The 14,326-nt window shown below is 28.2% G+C and overlaps 2 protein-coding genes across 2 annotated transcripts; both read right to left on the reverse strand. All coding sequences in view use genetic code 6, as the record gives it.

Annotated features, from left to right (window-relative positions):
* Nucleotides 1–89: 89 nt before the first annotated feature.
* Nucleotides 90–6,588, reverse strand: TTHERM_00579240 (transmembrane protein, putative; the record flags this gene model as incomplete). The annotated part of the gene is made up of 6 exons (XM_001022925.2): nt 6,314–6,588; nt 6,120–6,254; nt 5,569–6,055; nt 4,700–5,063; nt 4,315–4,650; nt 90–4,246 (listed from the first exon to the last, which is right to left on the reverse strand). The coding sequence occupies exons 1-6, from the start codon at nt 6,481–6,483 to the stop codon at nt 90–92; spliced, it is 5,649 nt and encodes a 1,882-aa protein (XP_001022925.2). The 5' UTR covers nt 6,484–6,588.
* Nucleotides 6,589–7,505: 917 nt separating this feature from the next.
* On the reverse strand, nt 7,506–13,679 carry TTHERM_00579250 (transmembrane protein, putative; the record flags this gene model as incomplete). Its single annotated transcript, XM_001022926.2, has 7 exons — nt 7,506–10,815; nt 10,973–11,774; nt 11,840–12,178; nt 12,243–12,600; nt 12,740–13,217; nt 13,298–13,429; nt 13,486–13,679. 7 exons carry the CDS (start codon nt 13,677–13,679, stop codon nt 7,506–7,508), a joined length of 5,613 nt encoding a protein of 1,870 aa, XP_001022926.2.
* Between the last annotated feature and the right edge of the window lie 647 nt (nt 13,680–14,326).

Raw genomic sequence — 14,326 nt, forward strand, 5'->3', positions numbered from 1 at the left:
CAAACAAATAAACAAAACAAAAAAGTAAAAAACTTATTATTAAACATTTATCAAATAAGTTTAAAATTACAATTATTTTTTTATTTGAATCAATCAGAGTTTTTTTATTCGTTGTTTGACTCTTCATCTTCAAATTACATGTTTGAGTTTCTTTTTATCTTATCTTTTATTATTTTGTCATCAAAATATTATTCCATACCAGGAGTTGCCATATTAGGATCATAAGTCTTTACGCTTTGCTTATTAATACCATAGAAATCTAAATTATCTTAAAACTTTTTAGGAGATTCATCATCGTAATTAGTTTAAATTTCTGAGTTGTAGAAAAGTGCTTTATTATTTCCTAATTTAGAGATAATAGGCTAATTATTAAAAATACTATCTGTATGTTTCAGCTCTCCTGACTTATCTTGGAGATAATTTGATTAAGTAACTTAGCTTCTACGCATTTCTTTCATCTCAGTATTGATTCCCAACTACTCCTACTCTTACAACATTTTCTTTCTTGCTAAAATTTGGGCTTTTACTTTTGCATATGCTTCATCCAATTTACCAGAATTATATCTTGATTTATTATTTCTGATTTATATTATTAGCAAAAGAGTTAGGAGAAGCGAAAGTACTATTACAGTAATTACCATTGACAAAGGGGCTTGACTATTTCCATTATCATCACTTTTTGGTTTAGCAAGGAAGTGGTAATTTAAGTCTTCATAAAGAGTAGCTGAGTTTTCACATTCACATATTACTTACTAATTTTAAATTTAAATACTGCTACAAAGCTAATATTAGTCAGAGTTCAAATCAACAAGACTTAGGCAGACAAGATTTTTTAAAAGTTAAGGTTAATAAACATCAAATGTAAAAGTTATATTAATCTTAAATGGAATTAAAGGTAAGTCAGATTAAAGCATTCTACTACTAAGTGTTTAGTTTTACCTGCTTGTAATGTACATAATCAATGGATAGAAGCGAGCTTAATTTTTAAAGATGGGGTTACTCAATTTGTGAGGATTTACTTTGAACGAGTAACGATTGATAGATATTTAGAGTCCAACAGATTCATAAATTGAAGGTTCAAATAGCTCACCTGTTGTATCAAAAGTAGGATCAAATATTTACTTAGTGCTTGCTTAAGTAATAATTCTTGTTGGATCTCTGTTAATCTTAGCTAGTAGCTGCATATCTTTTGTACCATATCCGACGCCTTCATCATAGTCAATTAGAAGATTTTGAATGATTCCTTCCAAGCTATTTATTGCACTAGAAATATCATTTGCTGTAAAATCAGGACTCTCATTCTTGATTGCATAAGAGATACTATTCATTACATTAAGTATCATGTTGTCTATGATAGTTTGCTAATTGTTATCAATAATTTCAGTGTTTATAATATCATTGATTTCCTTGAGATTATTTTAAACTCCTATTTTTGATGTATAAGATGTAGATGTCACAAGCTTTGGTAAATTATCACTAACAAAAACATCTTAATATGAAATAGGGTTGCTTAATATCAGGGCATTGTATAAACCATTAATAGTTTGATCATATTAGAAAGTCATATAGTCAGAGCAATCAAAGAGTAAGTAGTTTTGATTGCACACACAATTTGATTCAGATGCTTAGCATCTACCAAAATTGCACTGAGTATCATTTGAGCAAATTTACTGATTGTGTATGTAAATCTAATAGAAAATATTGTATAATGAGAATTAGTTGTAAGTATTAAGATATTGATTCACTTAGAAAGACAAACTTTTTAAATTTTAAAAGGCTCTAACAAGACTAATATCAATTGTGCCAAAGTATTTTTTGAAGCTAGAATTTTGACTTTAGACTAAATAAACAAATCTAACATTACCTTCATGCAGCAAAAAATTATCTATCCTTTACAATATAGTTGACCCATCACTTTGAGTGACCTTTGTGTATTTAGGATTAGGAATCTACATAAGATTATCTTAGGAATACACAACACATTTATTAAGAAGATAAGGTATATTTTCATTTGTTACATTTTAATTCTATAGAATGTTGAACTCTTAACTATACTACTCTATAGAATCATAGTATAAAATAGTTATATTAAGAGCTGAAGATTAAAATGCGGGTGGTATAATTATTTGTAGTTAAAAGGTATCTCCTATAGCATAATTATTTTAAGAGTTTTAGACAGTGTTTGTGATAGAAATAGCAATGTTTGGTATACAACGCAAAGATTTAGGATCCCAATTAAAATTTTAAGCACATTAAGAGCAATGATTTAAAGAATCACATTATAAACAATGCGGATCTACTACGGTAGAGCATAATTAGCATGTATTTATATTATTGTTTGCTGGGCTAGGTGCTAATATTTTAGTATTAGCACATATGCAAGCTGTATTAGCAGAGTTTAAATCATAATTATTAAAGCATTAAGTGCAAGTTGAAGAATTAGAGCAAGAAGAACAATTAGGATCTAATTAATTGCAGTTGATGCATGCTTGAATATTATTGCTAGGAATGTAGTTATAATATTCATTTTTGTTACATTAACGACACTTCTAAAGGCTAGAATCATAAAAGTAGGTATTAGCACATAAAGTGCACAAATTATTACCTGAACATTTAACACAGTTTTAGTCAAAATTAATGCATGGTATGCATTAATCGTTGGTACCTGATTAGCTGGCGGGAACTAGATAATTTCCATCTGGACAATTACATGAGGAACCATCAGAAGATAATTTAAAAGGTTATGTGTAACAGGCAGTACAGGTAGTAGTTGACGAGCAGCTTAGACAGTTTTTAATTAAGCTATTACATTTGCTGCATGAACTATTTGATGAAATATATGTTGAATCAGAAGGACATAGCTAACAGCCACTGGGGGTTAAGACGTAAGGAGCATTACAAGCAGTACATTAGCTACTGTTGCATTATGTGCAATTAGCATATAGACTTGAGCAGCTTGTGCATTTGTTATTAAAAAGAGCTCTATCATTATTACAAACACACTAACTTGTAGTTGTATCTAATCTGTAATTATTTAAACAGTTACCTGTGCATAGAGCAGTATCGTCATTGCAGGCAGAACAATTCACTGGACAATTTTAGCATGTTTTTTATGAAGTTAAATAATATTATGAACTTCCACACTATGCACATTAATTATTACTCATTAATTTGTAAGGACTAGAGCAGCTGCTACACGAAGTAGTAGAAGAGCAAGTAGAACAATTCTAGATAATACTTGAACACGAAATACAACTATTTTAGCTGTTAAGCACTTTAGTATCTTGGCAAACACATTAACCTTAAGAATTAAGATCATAATTATTTATGCATGTAGTGCATACTCCTGTCAAAGGAGAGCAAGCTGAGCAATTGCTAGGGCAGTTAACACAGGTTTTAGAGGAGTTTGAAAAATATTATCCAGAAGAACAGGTTATGCAGGTTCCACTTGCATTTTAATAATAGTTAGAAATACAAGTAAGGCAAGCACTTGAATCGCAAGTTGCACAATTTGAGCCATATAAAGTTGAGCAATTTACACAATTAACTTGATCAGCTGCCAAAGCTTTAGAACCGTTACAAACACAAGTAAGCTATGCAGATAAAATAAAACCGTTTGTGCATCCAGAGCATTGCCCACCATTTTAATCATCAGCACATCCAGAGCAGTTAGAGCTGCAAGAATTACATGTCTTTGTGGTGGAATTATAATACTAATTACTAAGACATGTACTGCAAGTTCCGTCTGACATTAATTTAAACCCTGAAGAACAAAGAGTACATGTTAGCTAAGTAAAATTTGTGTTGCTTGTGCATGTGGAGCAATTTGTAGGACAAGAAACGCATGTTTGTTATGCGGTATTTTCAACGCCTTTTACACATTAGCAGCCAGTTGAATTAGGAGTATAATTTATTCCTCCACAAGTAGTGCAAGCGGAAGTACTACACGTCTAACATAAACTACCAAATTTTGTGGAGCAAGTTTTACAAATTCCATCACTATCTACTATCATAGGAGTAATACATGTGCAAGTATTGTTATTAAGAGTAAATCCGCTTATGCATTAGTAGCAATCAGTACTTGTACATTGCTTACAATTAGCCTGAGAACAAGCCAAACATTAGTTTCCAGATTAATAAAATCCTTATGCACAAAGTTGACATTATCCATTTACTGCAACAAACGGCTCATTACATGCTATACATATTAATCCACTATTTTGGGAGTTGACACTACACTATTTACCTTAATATTTTTTTAGATAAAAATAAATTTAACCATTTTAACTTAATTAAAAAATTAATCAAATTTACATTGTGTTAACGAGTTGCTGCAATTATAGCAGAATCCATTGACTAAAGCATATTAATTAGAGGAAGTATCACAAACACATTTATTTGTTTACTAATTTAGAATATACCCATTATTGCATTAACTGCAAACATTTGAGCTATTGCATGATACACAGTTAGGGTCTATTGTATTACATGCATAGCAAGAACTATTATTTGCTGCTAATCCATATCCTTAAAAACATTAATTACATGTTTAACCATTTGTGGAACAAGACATGCAATTAGAAATAAGATTACTGCATTAGAGACATAATCCATTTTAAATGATACCTGAACATTTGCAACCCGTTGAGTCTATGTTAAATTATAAAAATGTATTTCCTTAAATTATAAAAATATTTACTGTTCAATGTAAAATTCGGATCAGTGCAGCTGAGACAGCTAGTTGTTGTACATGTTAAACAATTCGCGAAAAGAGTGGAGCAACTTGAGCATATTCCTGTATTTATATCCTAAATCTAATTGTTTTAGCACACACAATATTATGCTACTGTGTCGAAAACTTGGTTTTACTGTTAACACTATAAGCAAAAATTTCCATCTGATGAAGGAGTTTAGCAGAAAGCAAGAACTGGTATGTCACAAATAGTGGGGTTCTTAGTATTAAAAACTGCACATTTAACACATGTATTTGTAGATGTATTTAAGCCATAGTTTTGAGAGCAAAGTAAGCAAGTACCATCACCTTTACATTTAGTGCAATTAGTCTTATTTATAAAAATTTTTAATTTTTAAGTTAAAGTTATTTAAAGAATATTTATTTGTTATTTCTTTTTATTAGATACTTTTTTGAAATTAATTTTAAAATTAAAAACAATAATTTTAATTCTTATCTATTTCTCTTTAAAGTAATATTTAATTATCTGAAATACAAATTCAAATAGTAAAAAATATGATTGGATTTAAATATGTAAGTAAAATCTAATATATCAATTTACTTTTAAAGATATAAAATTTAATTTTATGGCGAAATATTTATTATTTTTTGGCTGATTTCTCCAAATTTACAATTTAGAAATTAAAATTAGATGATTGAAGAATTAATTTTGTAAAAATAAATATTTTAACTCTTAAAATAATTTTTTAATGGATTATAAAAGCTGTGGTTTTAGAAATATAAAAAAATCTGCTTATATCAATCAATTTTTTATTATATATATTCATTGAAATATCAAAAACAATGATTTAAATATGTAAGTTTTTTTATTTTACTTTGCATGGATTACAGTTAGATCCATCAAAAGAGTAGGCATTTTTACATTCGCAGACTCCAGGTAAGTTAGTTGTGTCTGTAGACAAAGAGAAGTTATTTTGGCATGCTAAGCAATTAGTATAGCCTCCGCATTGTGTGCATTCTGATGGGCATACTTCGCATGATTATGAAAATAAACTTAAATATTTTTGTGTTGTTTCACCATAACACACAACACAATTACTAAGAGCTGTAGATAGACCGAGGCCACTATTGTTGCTGCAACTTGACATAAAATTGCAAGTCATTGTTTGGGAATTCCACTAAGAAGGAGGACATTTTAAACATTTGGAAGTAGATGAATTAAATGCAAACTGTTAGTCTCTACATTAATTACAGTCTATTTAATTTGTAAATGAAGTACATAAAACTCCAGAATTAGACCTCTTAAAAGATTTATAAGTCTATCTTAAGCAAGTTTAAAGGCTGTAGCTCCAAAATCCATCACTTAATATTAAATAAAATAAATCTTTAACTCAACCAATAAGTTTAATTAAGATTTAAATGTTACCATTGGAGAAGACATTATTATTCTGTTCTACAATCAACACAATTATTCGATGCGTTAATCAAAAAACCTGGTTGCAGGCATGCTGTAGAAGTTACTGTTGGTTTTGTACAAGTTCCACCTGAAATAGTCCCTTCTCTATTAATTTTAATGATTTAAATTCTTAAAATTCAATAATAAAATTTGCTATATTTTACATAAAGCTGCAATTGCTTTACCAATTGACACATTGGTTGTAAGCATACATTTAAGTTGGATCTTTTTCACAAGTTTGAATAATATCTAGAGTAGGCACTGTTTAGGTATAAACTAGATCAAGTAATAGACCAATAAAAATGGTATTTATTGCTATTTAAAGGAGGCTCATAGTGAGAAGTGATTATATTCTCTTTGCAAATTTAATAGTGACTTCTTGATATTTATTTTTTGCTATTTGTTTATTCAATGGTTTTTTGTTTTTTAATAATTTTTTTTATATTTCCAAATAACAATCTTATCATTGATAATTGATAACTTTTAAATGATGTAGAACTTTTAATACTAACTAATACTTTCTTTTTTTATTGTAAAGTTTTTTTCATATTAAGGTTGTCAAATAACAAAACCAATAGCTACCTAATTGCCTAGCCCAGTATTTTTTGTTTTATCAACTTACAAACCAAATTCAGTTTAAAAAAGTCACTAAAAAATTTATCTACCCCATCAGCTCTCTAATAACTTTTGATATTACTCTTAATACAGATTGTATAATCCACTAGCAAAAAATTAGTAACATTATTATAAATTTTTTAGTTCTTTTAAATGAAAGGAAAATTGGTGTTTATATTTTATTAAAATAAAAATTTATTTATAATTTCTTTTTTTGTTTTTTTAAATAAATTATTCTATTGCATTTACTTTCAAATTTACAATGCAAAAAAGATATCGTATTTATTAATTTATTATTATTTTTATAATTAATGTAAAATTCAATTGTTATTGGTCATTCTATAAAATCTTTTAAAAATTAAAATTATATCAAAAATTTATGTGATGAGGTAATCGTATCGTAAGAAAACTGGAATAATAAATTTTAATCTAAAAATAAAAAATTTAATTTTTTTATATTATTTAAAATATAAAATGAATTTAAATAATAAATTAAATCTCAAAAATAAATAGAATTAAAATTTCATTTTTTAATCTAGTTTTAATTAAAATGGTATAAACACTAAATAAAAAAGTTTTTTATACTTTCATTTATTTTAATTTTTTAAGATTATAAATTTAAAAGTAAATATTAAAAGCAAAGTTTTTTTAAAATTTGTAAAGAGCCAAACCTTTTAAACATAAAAAATATTAAAAATATGCAAAAAACACAAATCAAAAAACATAAAAAATGATTTTTAATCATTCAACCTACTTCACTTGTTAAAATTTTTCATGTGCTTTTAAAGCTGCAGTTGCTGGAGTACTTTTATCATCTATTTATTGAATTAATTAAGGTGAGAATATACCTTCTCTATCAAGACTCCTTTGATTTGAAGCGTTTTCTTCATCCTGTTTTTATTCTAATTCAAATTAGTCTTAGATTACACAGTCTTATTGATACATTTATTCAGGACTGTTATCAAAAAGTGTTAGTCTAACATCTTTCTATTTAAGAATAGGTGATTAGAAACCATTTTCATAGTTTTGAGTATTCATTGTCATCTCGCTTTATTTGCGTAAGTAATTCTTTTCTGGTTGTGTATCTTTTACCTCTTTTTATGCTTTTTGTCTTTTTTACTATTGTTCCAACCTTTCTTGTTCTTTCTATTTTTACTCAAGGATATATCTTTTTCTATTCCTGATTTACACATAGATTAATAATCCTAGGATAACACTTAAAACAACAATTGCAACAACATAAGAGGTAGGTATATTTTCACCAGGACCTCCATTTTAATTTGGATCAGGTGTGTAGTTGTAGTAAATGTCTTCATACAAAGTTGCTGAATTTTAGCATACGCAAATTACTTGACCTGTTAATACTTTGATGTCTTTGCAAAGTACATAAGTATCTGTAGTGGTGTCAGTTAGAGATAAACATATTGGATTTTACAGTTTTTCGGTGTTTGATATTTAGAAGATAAAAGTGATGTTTTAGTTAAATGGAGTGAATGGAGAAACTGTAGAATTGCTAGATTATAGTAATCTATGACTGGCCTACTAAGTATTCATTACTATCAATGGATAATTATGAGGTTAAGTTATAAATTATGGAGTTGCTAACTTATGAGGATTTTACTAAAATGCATAGAAGAGCACTTTAATTGGTTAACCAGTAGTACCATTTGTTTGTTGGAATAATAAATTTGTCATATTAGATGAAGGATTGAATAAGTTACCAGAAGAAACAGATATACTTAATGGATTACTGCTTTAACTTATTTATCCCATGATTTACATACTATTTGTTATAAATGAAGTATAATTGTTGAATAAAGGAAGTAGTTGATCATTTAGTTAGAAAAGCTATTAAATACTTGAATATATTTCTTGAGGAGTAAAATTTGGATCTAAGTTTGCTATTGCTTCGGTGATAGTATTCATGGTGTCTTTCATTAGCATTTATATTTCATTTTGTTGAGTTGAGTTAAGTGAACCTTATTTAATTATGCTTTGAATTCTATAAAAGTTATAATTTAGACCAGAATAATTTTAATTTGAACTTGTTGTAACTAACAAGGGTAAATATGAAGAAACTATCTTCTACTAATAGGTCACTGGTTGAACTGTTAATAAACTCTTTGATATTTGCTTAATCACCAAATCATACCCTATTGTTTGGTAATCAGAACAATCAAAAAGTAAGAAATTGGCTTTGCATTAGCAAAGTTTTTAAGCTTTCATACAAATACCATTGTTGAGGCACTAATAATCTGAAGTACAAATAGTATTTTGCATCAATAAAAGCTCAAAGAAGACATTATACATAGAAAATTGATCTAAATTTTCTATTTGGGGTCCCATGTAATAAGACAAATCTCTGGCATTTGTATAATTCATAGTTACTTTCTAATCATAGATAACAGCATAGCGTTAAAATGAGTTGTTTAAACTCTCAACTGCATAAACAAATCTCACCACTCCATTGTGAAGGAGCAAATTGTTTGTTCTCACAAGAGCAGATTGATTACCTGAGCCTTTGAGCGAATAATTAATATTTGATTTATTCTTGAAATTGTCTTAAAAGTAAATGTAACAGTTTTAAAAGTTGAACGGAGCATCTTGAGATGATACATTATACGAACTAAGTAATTATACTTCAGCATTATATTAATCAACACTGTCAAAGAAGTAAGTAGTTATGTTGAACTAAAATCCAATTAGCGGCTCTGGAATCGTAAATGTTAGAGTAAAGTTATCTGCTAAAGCATAACTATTACCTGAGCTACTTGTTAAGGATAATGTAATGTTAGGTATACATCTGTTATAAGTATTATCCCATCTATAATAAGGGAGACATTAATCACATTTATTTGCCACAGAACAATTTTGACAATTTGGATCAACTACTTGAGAGCAAAGAAGACAGCTAGTATTATTTGCATTTTAAGCTGATGGTACAAGAATCTTATTTCCATTACATTGACAAGAGGTTAATAATAGATTCTTTTGTAAATCATAATTATTACTGCACTATGAACATAATGTGCTACTTTTACACTAAGTACACTAAGTATGTATTGAGTTACAATTAACGCATTACTGTATGCTACTTGTTTAATTAAAGTTGTAAAACTCATTTGAAAAACAAGTGCGGCATTTTTACTAGCTTGAATCAAAAGCATAGTTTTAAGTACACAGAGTGCAATTATTTAGCCCAGAACACTGTAAGCAATTTGAGTCAAATGAACTGCATTAAACGCATTAGTCTGTGGTGTTATTTTTAGGATCTCCTGAAATCAGATAAAAACCTGCAGGACAGATACAAGAACTGTTATCAGAGGAAGGAACAAAATTTCCACTACATTGACTGCATTAAGAAGAACTAGAACAGCTAGAGCAGTTTTTGATAAAAGAACTGCATAACTAACAAGAAAAAGATGAACTTATGTATGTTTCTTGATCTGTACAAATTCTGCATTAACCATTACTTCCAACAGTAAAGGGTGCGAAACATTAAGTACATAACTTACTATTACACTATGAACAATTAGGAAACAAAACAGTACATAGCTAGCATTTTGAAGAGCTATCCAAAGCTCTATCAGACGAACATACACAAGATCCATTCACTAGTTTATAATTATTTAGGCATGTTCCAGTACACATTCCTGAGTCATTAGCACAAGCAGTGCAATTATCTGGGCAATTTAAACAAGATAGAGAGGAGGTCTAATAATATTAAATAGAAGTGCACAATCCACATGTGCCATTAGCCATCAGATAAAATCCTGATGCACACTTAGTGCAAGTTGTGGCACTTGAGCAAATTGAGCAATTTGTAAGTAAAGAACTGCAGCTTACGCACTAATTTGATGAGTTAAGTACCTTAGCTCCTGTACATTAGCAAGTACCGTTAACTAAATCGTAATTGTTTATACATGTTCCTGTACAAATACCTGTTAATGCTGCGCATGCTGTGCAGTTAGAAGGGCATGAAACGCAATCATTTATAGAACCTGCTTAGAAATACTAGTTAGAACCACACTAAATACATTTTAATGTTGACCTTAAATTTTAATTGTAAAATTAATTAAAATATTGAAAGCTAAAGAAAAAATTTTAATAAAATGCTCTAACAAAGGAATTAAAAAGAAACTATATTGTGTAAATTTAATTTGAATATTTATTTTTTTTTAGAAATAAAAAGAGAAATTAAATTTTACCCCTGAAGATAGTAATTGCTTTAGCAACTCTAACATTAAGTTTAATTACAAGTAGAGCAGTACTAGTTATATTGTTTAGAACAGCTGATACATTAATTACTACTGTCAATAATCTAGCTTGGACATGTGCATGTACCATTTGTTGAATTTAGAACATAATTATTTGAACAAGCTGTACAATTTGCACCTCCCTAGTTATCAGGACAAGCAGAGCAATTAGGATTGCAATTCAAACAGCTCATAGAATTTTTGTCATAATATTAACCACTGGAACATTATTAGCAAGTATTATTTGCCATTAATCTATAATTTGAAGAGCACTATGTACAAGTTGTAGTGACGTTATCTGCATTTAGAGTGCAAACAGAACAATTAGCTGAGCAAGCTTGACAAATAGTAGTATTAGGAATTTAAATCCCGTTTTAGCATGAACATCCAGTTGATGTAGGAGTAAATCCTGTACCTCCACACTATGTGCATTAAGTACTATTACAGTTTTAGCATAGGCTAGAATTAAATTTAGAAGCACAAGTTTTGCATTTTTTATCGGTGCTATCAACAACATAGCCAACTGTAGTGCAAGTGCAAGAATTTTGACTTAAAGAATATCCATTAGTGCAGTTATAGCACCCACTAGAGTTACATTAGCTGCAGTTCGAATCAGCACAAGCAACACATGAATTACCACTTCTGTAAGAACCAGCTGCACATAATTAGCATGTTCCATTAGAGACAACATATGGAGAACTACAAGCTTAACAAATAACTGCTGAGGAAGTAGTGTTTAAACTACATTATGAACCTAATTATTTTATTTGAAATATGTATATATTCTTTAAATAAAATCTTTAAAAAAAATTTTCTTACAGTTTGGAATTGCAGTTTAGCAAGATTTACAAGTGTTGTTGATAACAACAAACTTAGTTTAGCTTGTGTCACAAATACAAGTATTTGAACTAGCCTGAAGAGTATAACCGTTAGTGCAAGTAAGGCATTTATTATTTGCATCACATTAAATACAATTTTTATCAATTCCAGAGCAAGCGTAACAAGTATTTGAAGAATTTATTAGTCCAAAATTAGGAATGCAAGATTAACAAGTTTTTCCAGTAGAATCGCATTAAGCACAATTTTTTAAAGTATTTGTACAAGGAACACAAGTTCCATTTTATACATAGCCTTAGCATGAGCAACTCATAGAGTCACCTTTTTATTTAAGTAAAGTAAAATTATAATTCAAAATTTTAATTTTATTAAATTAATTTTGTACTTGATAATGTGAAAGTAGCATCTAAACAAGCTGTGCATTGATAAGTATCGCATTTACCACAATTTGGGAATAAACTTGAACATGAAACACAAGTGTTTTATGTCGTGCTGAACACTCCTCCATTTGGGCAAATGCAAAACTTTTATATTGGATCATAAATTAGATTCTATATGCAAGTATTGCAATATTTTCCATCTGAAGTAAGTTAGCTACAATAAGCAAATACTTTTATATCACAGTATAGTGGGTTTGGACTGGGAACTGCGCAGTTAACGCATTAAAATGTGGCTTTATCAATCAACTATCCATTAGAGCATTACAGACATTATCCATTTGTATCACATTTTAGGCAATTAGTCTAATAATATTAAATATTTATTGAAAATTTTATAAAAATATATATTAAAAACAAATTGCCTTAAACAAGTTTTTTATAACTAAAGTTTAATTAGCATATATTTTTTAAAAAAAAGACATCATAAATTAATTTAGTTTACTGAACACTATTAGCATGTGGTTCCATTAAAGAAAGTAGCTCCTTTGCACTCACAAAAACTTCCATTTGAATCACTTGTTTAAGTGTAAGGAGATACACAAGAATTAGTATCACAAGTACTATACGCGGTTGTACATGTACAATTGGCAGGACATAACTCACATGAGTATGAATAATTATTGAGAAGATAAGGTCTACTACAAGCTGTGCAGGTTCCTGTTTAACTATTATAACCTACAAAATTAGTAATATCGCAAATAGATAATTAAGAGCATGTCATAGTTGTTGTATTCCATGTGCTTCCTGATGGGCATTTTAAGCACTTTTAAAGAGAAGAAGACCAGCCATACTTCTAATCAACACACATTTAGCAATCAGTTTAACTTGTTAAACTTAAACAACTTTTTCCACCTTAAACCTTAAATGTGGTGTTAGCCTATCTAACGCATGTATTCAGAGTTGGATCCCAGTACCCATTGCTTAATAAATAACAAATTAAATTATTAAGTAAGGTCCATAAATAGAATAATCTGCTAAATTATAAAAATATAATATTTACCAACTATTTAAACAGTCTGATTGTATTCTACAGTCAACACACACATTTTAAGCATTATAAAGAAATCCTGGTAGTAAGCATGAAGAAGCTGTTGGGATCTAGCAAACATTACTGGAATTAACTGTGCCATTACTTTATTTTTTAAAATATTTACAATCTAACAACTGTTTTATTTAAAAAATTTTTACCACAAAGAACAATTTTATGAGCAATCAATACATTATTCATAACCAAAAATATGAGATGATTGAGCTTCACAACTTTATATCTATGCTTTAGTTGCTGCAATTGAAAATTTGAAAAAGCAATTTAGCTATAACAAAACAAAAATAGTTTTGCTAATGAAACTAATGTCGTTTTTCTCCTTCTGTTTGGATGGCATTAGTAAGTAGTATTTATTATTTATAATATCTAAAGATTAAATGTATATCTCTAATGTTTTTTTGTTATTATTTTAATTCAAAAATTTTTATTCTTATTATAAACAATAATAATTAGGTCAATAAATGAATAATCTAATTAATTTAGTAGAAGTTTAATTAGTACTTATTATTTATTTTTTTTTTGCTTATAAAAAACAAAAAATTTCAATCAAGGTACATCAATAATTGATCTATTTTTATTTTAAATCCATAATTTAATTATTTATTGGAAATTGATAAAAAATAAAAGTAAAAATATATGTCTAAATAAAATTGCTGATAGAAAATATAAGACATTTGTTATTATTTTGAATTAACTATGATTGTTCGTTGTACTTGGGGAATTAGATTAATTGGTAATAAAAAAACATAAAAAACTATGTCAAAAGAATTAAAATAAAAAATATTATTTATTTAAATTATATTGAGCTATTTTTTCCTACCGGTACTTTACCATTCGCATAATTATTACTGACTAATTATTAGTTTTTGAAAAGTTTATTTTAAAAAATAGTGAAAAAAAATTATGAAATCAAATGCTAATAAGTAGCAATCATAATTTTTTTTATCATAGTAAACTGACGTCTCAAGATGCGAAAATTGAAAA

This window comes from Tetrahymena thermophila, assembly GCF_000189635.1.
Source record: "Tetrahymena thermophila SB210 genomic scaffold scf_8254464, whole genome shotgun sequence".
Taxonomy (NCBI): Eukaryota; Ciliophora; class Oligohymenophorea; order Hymenostomatida; family Tetrahymenidae; genus Tetrahymena; species Tetrahymena thermophila.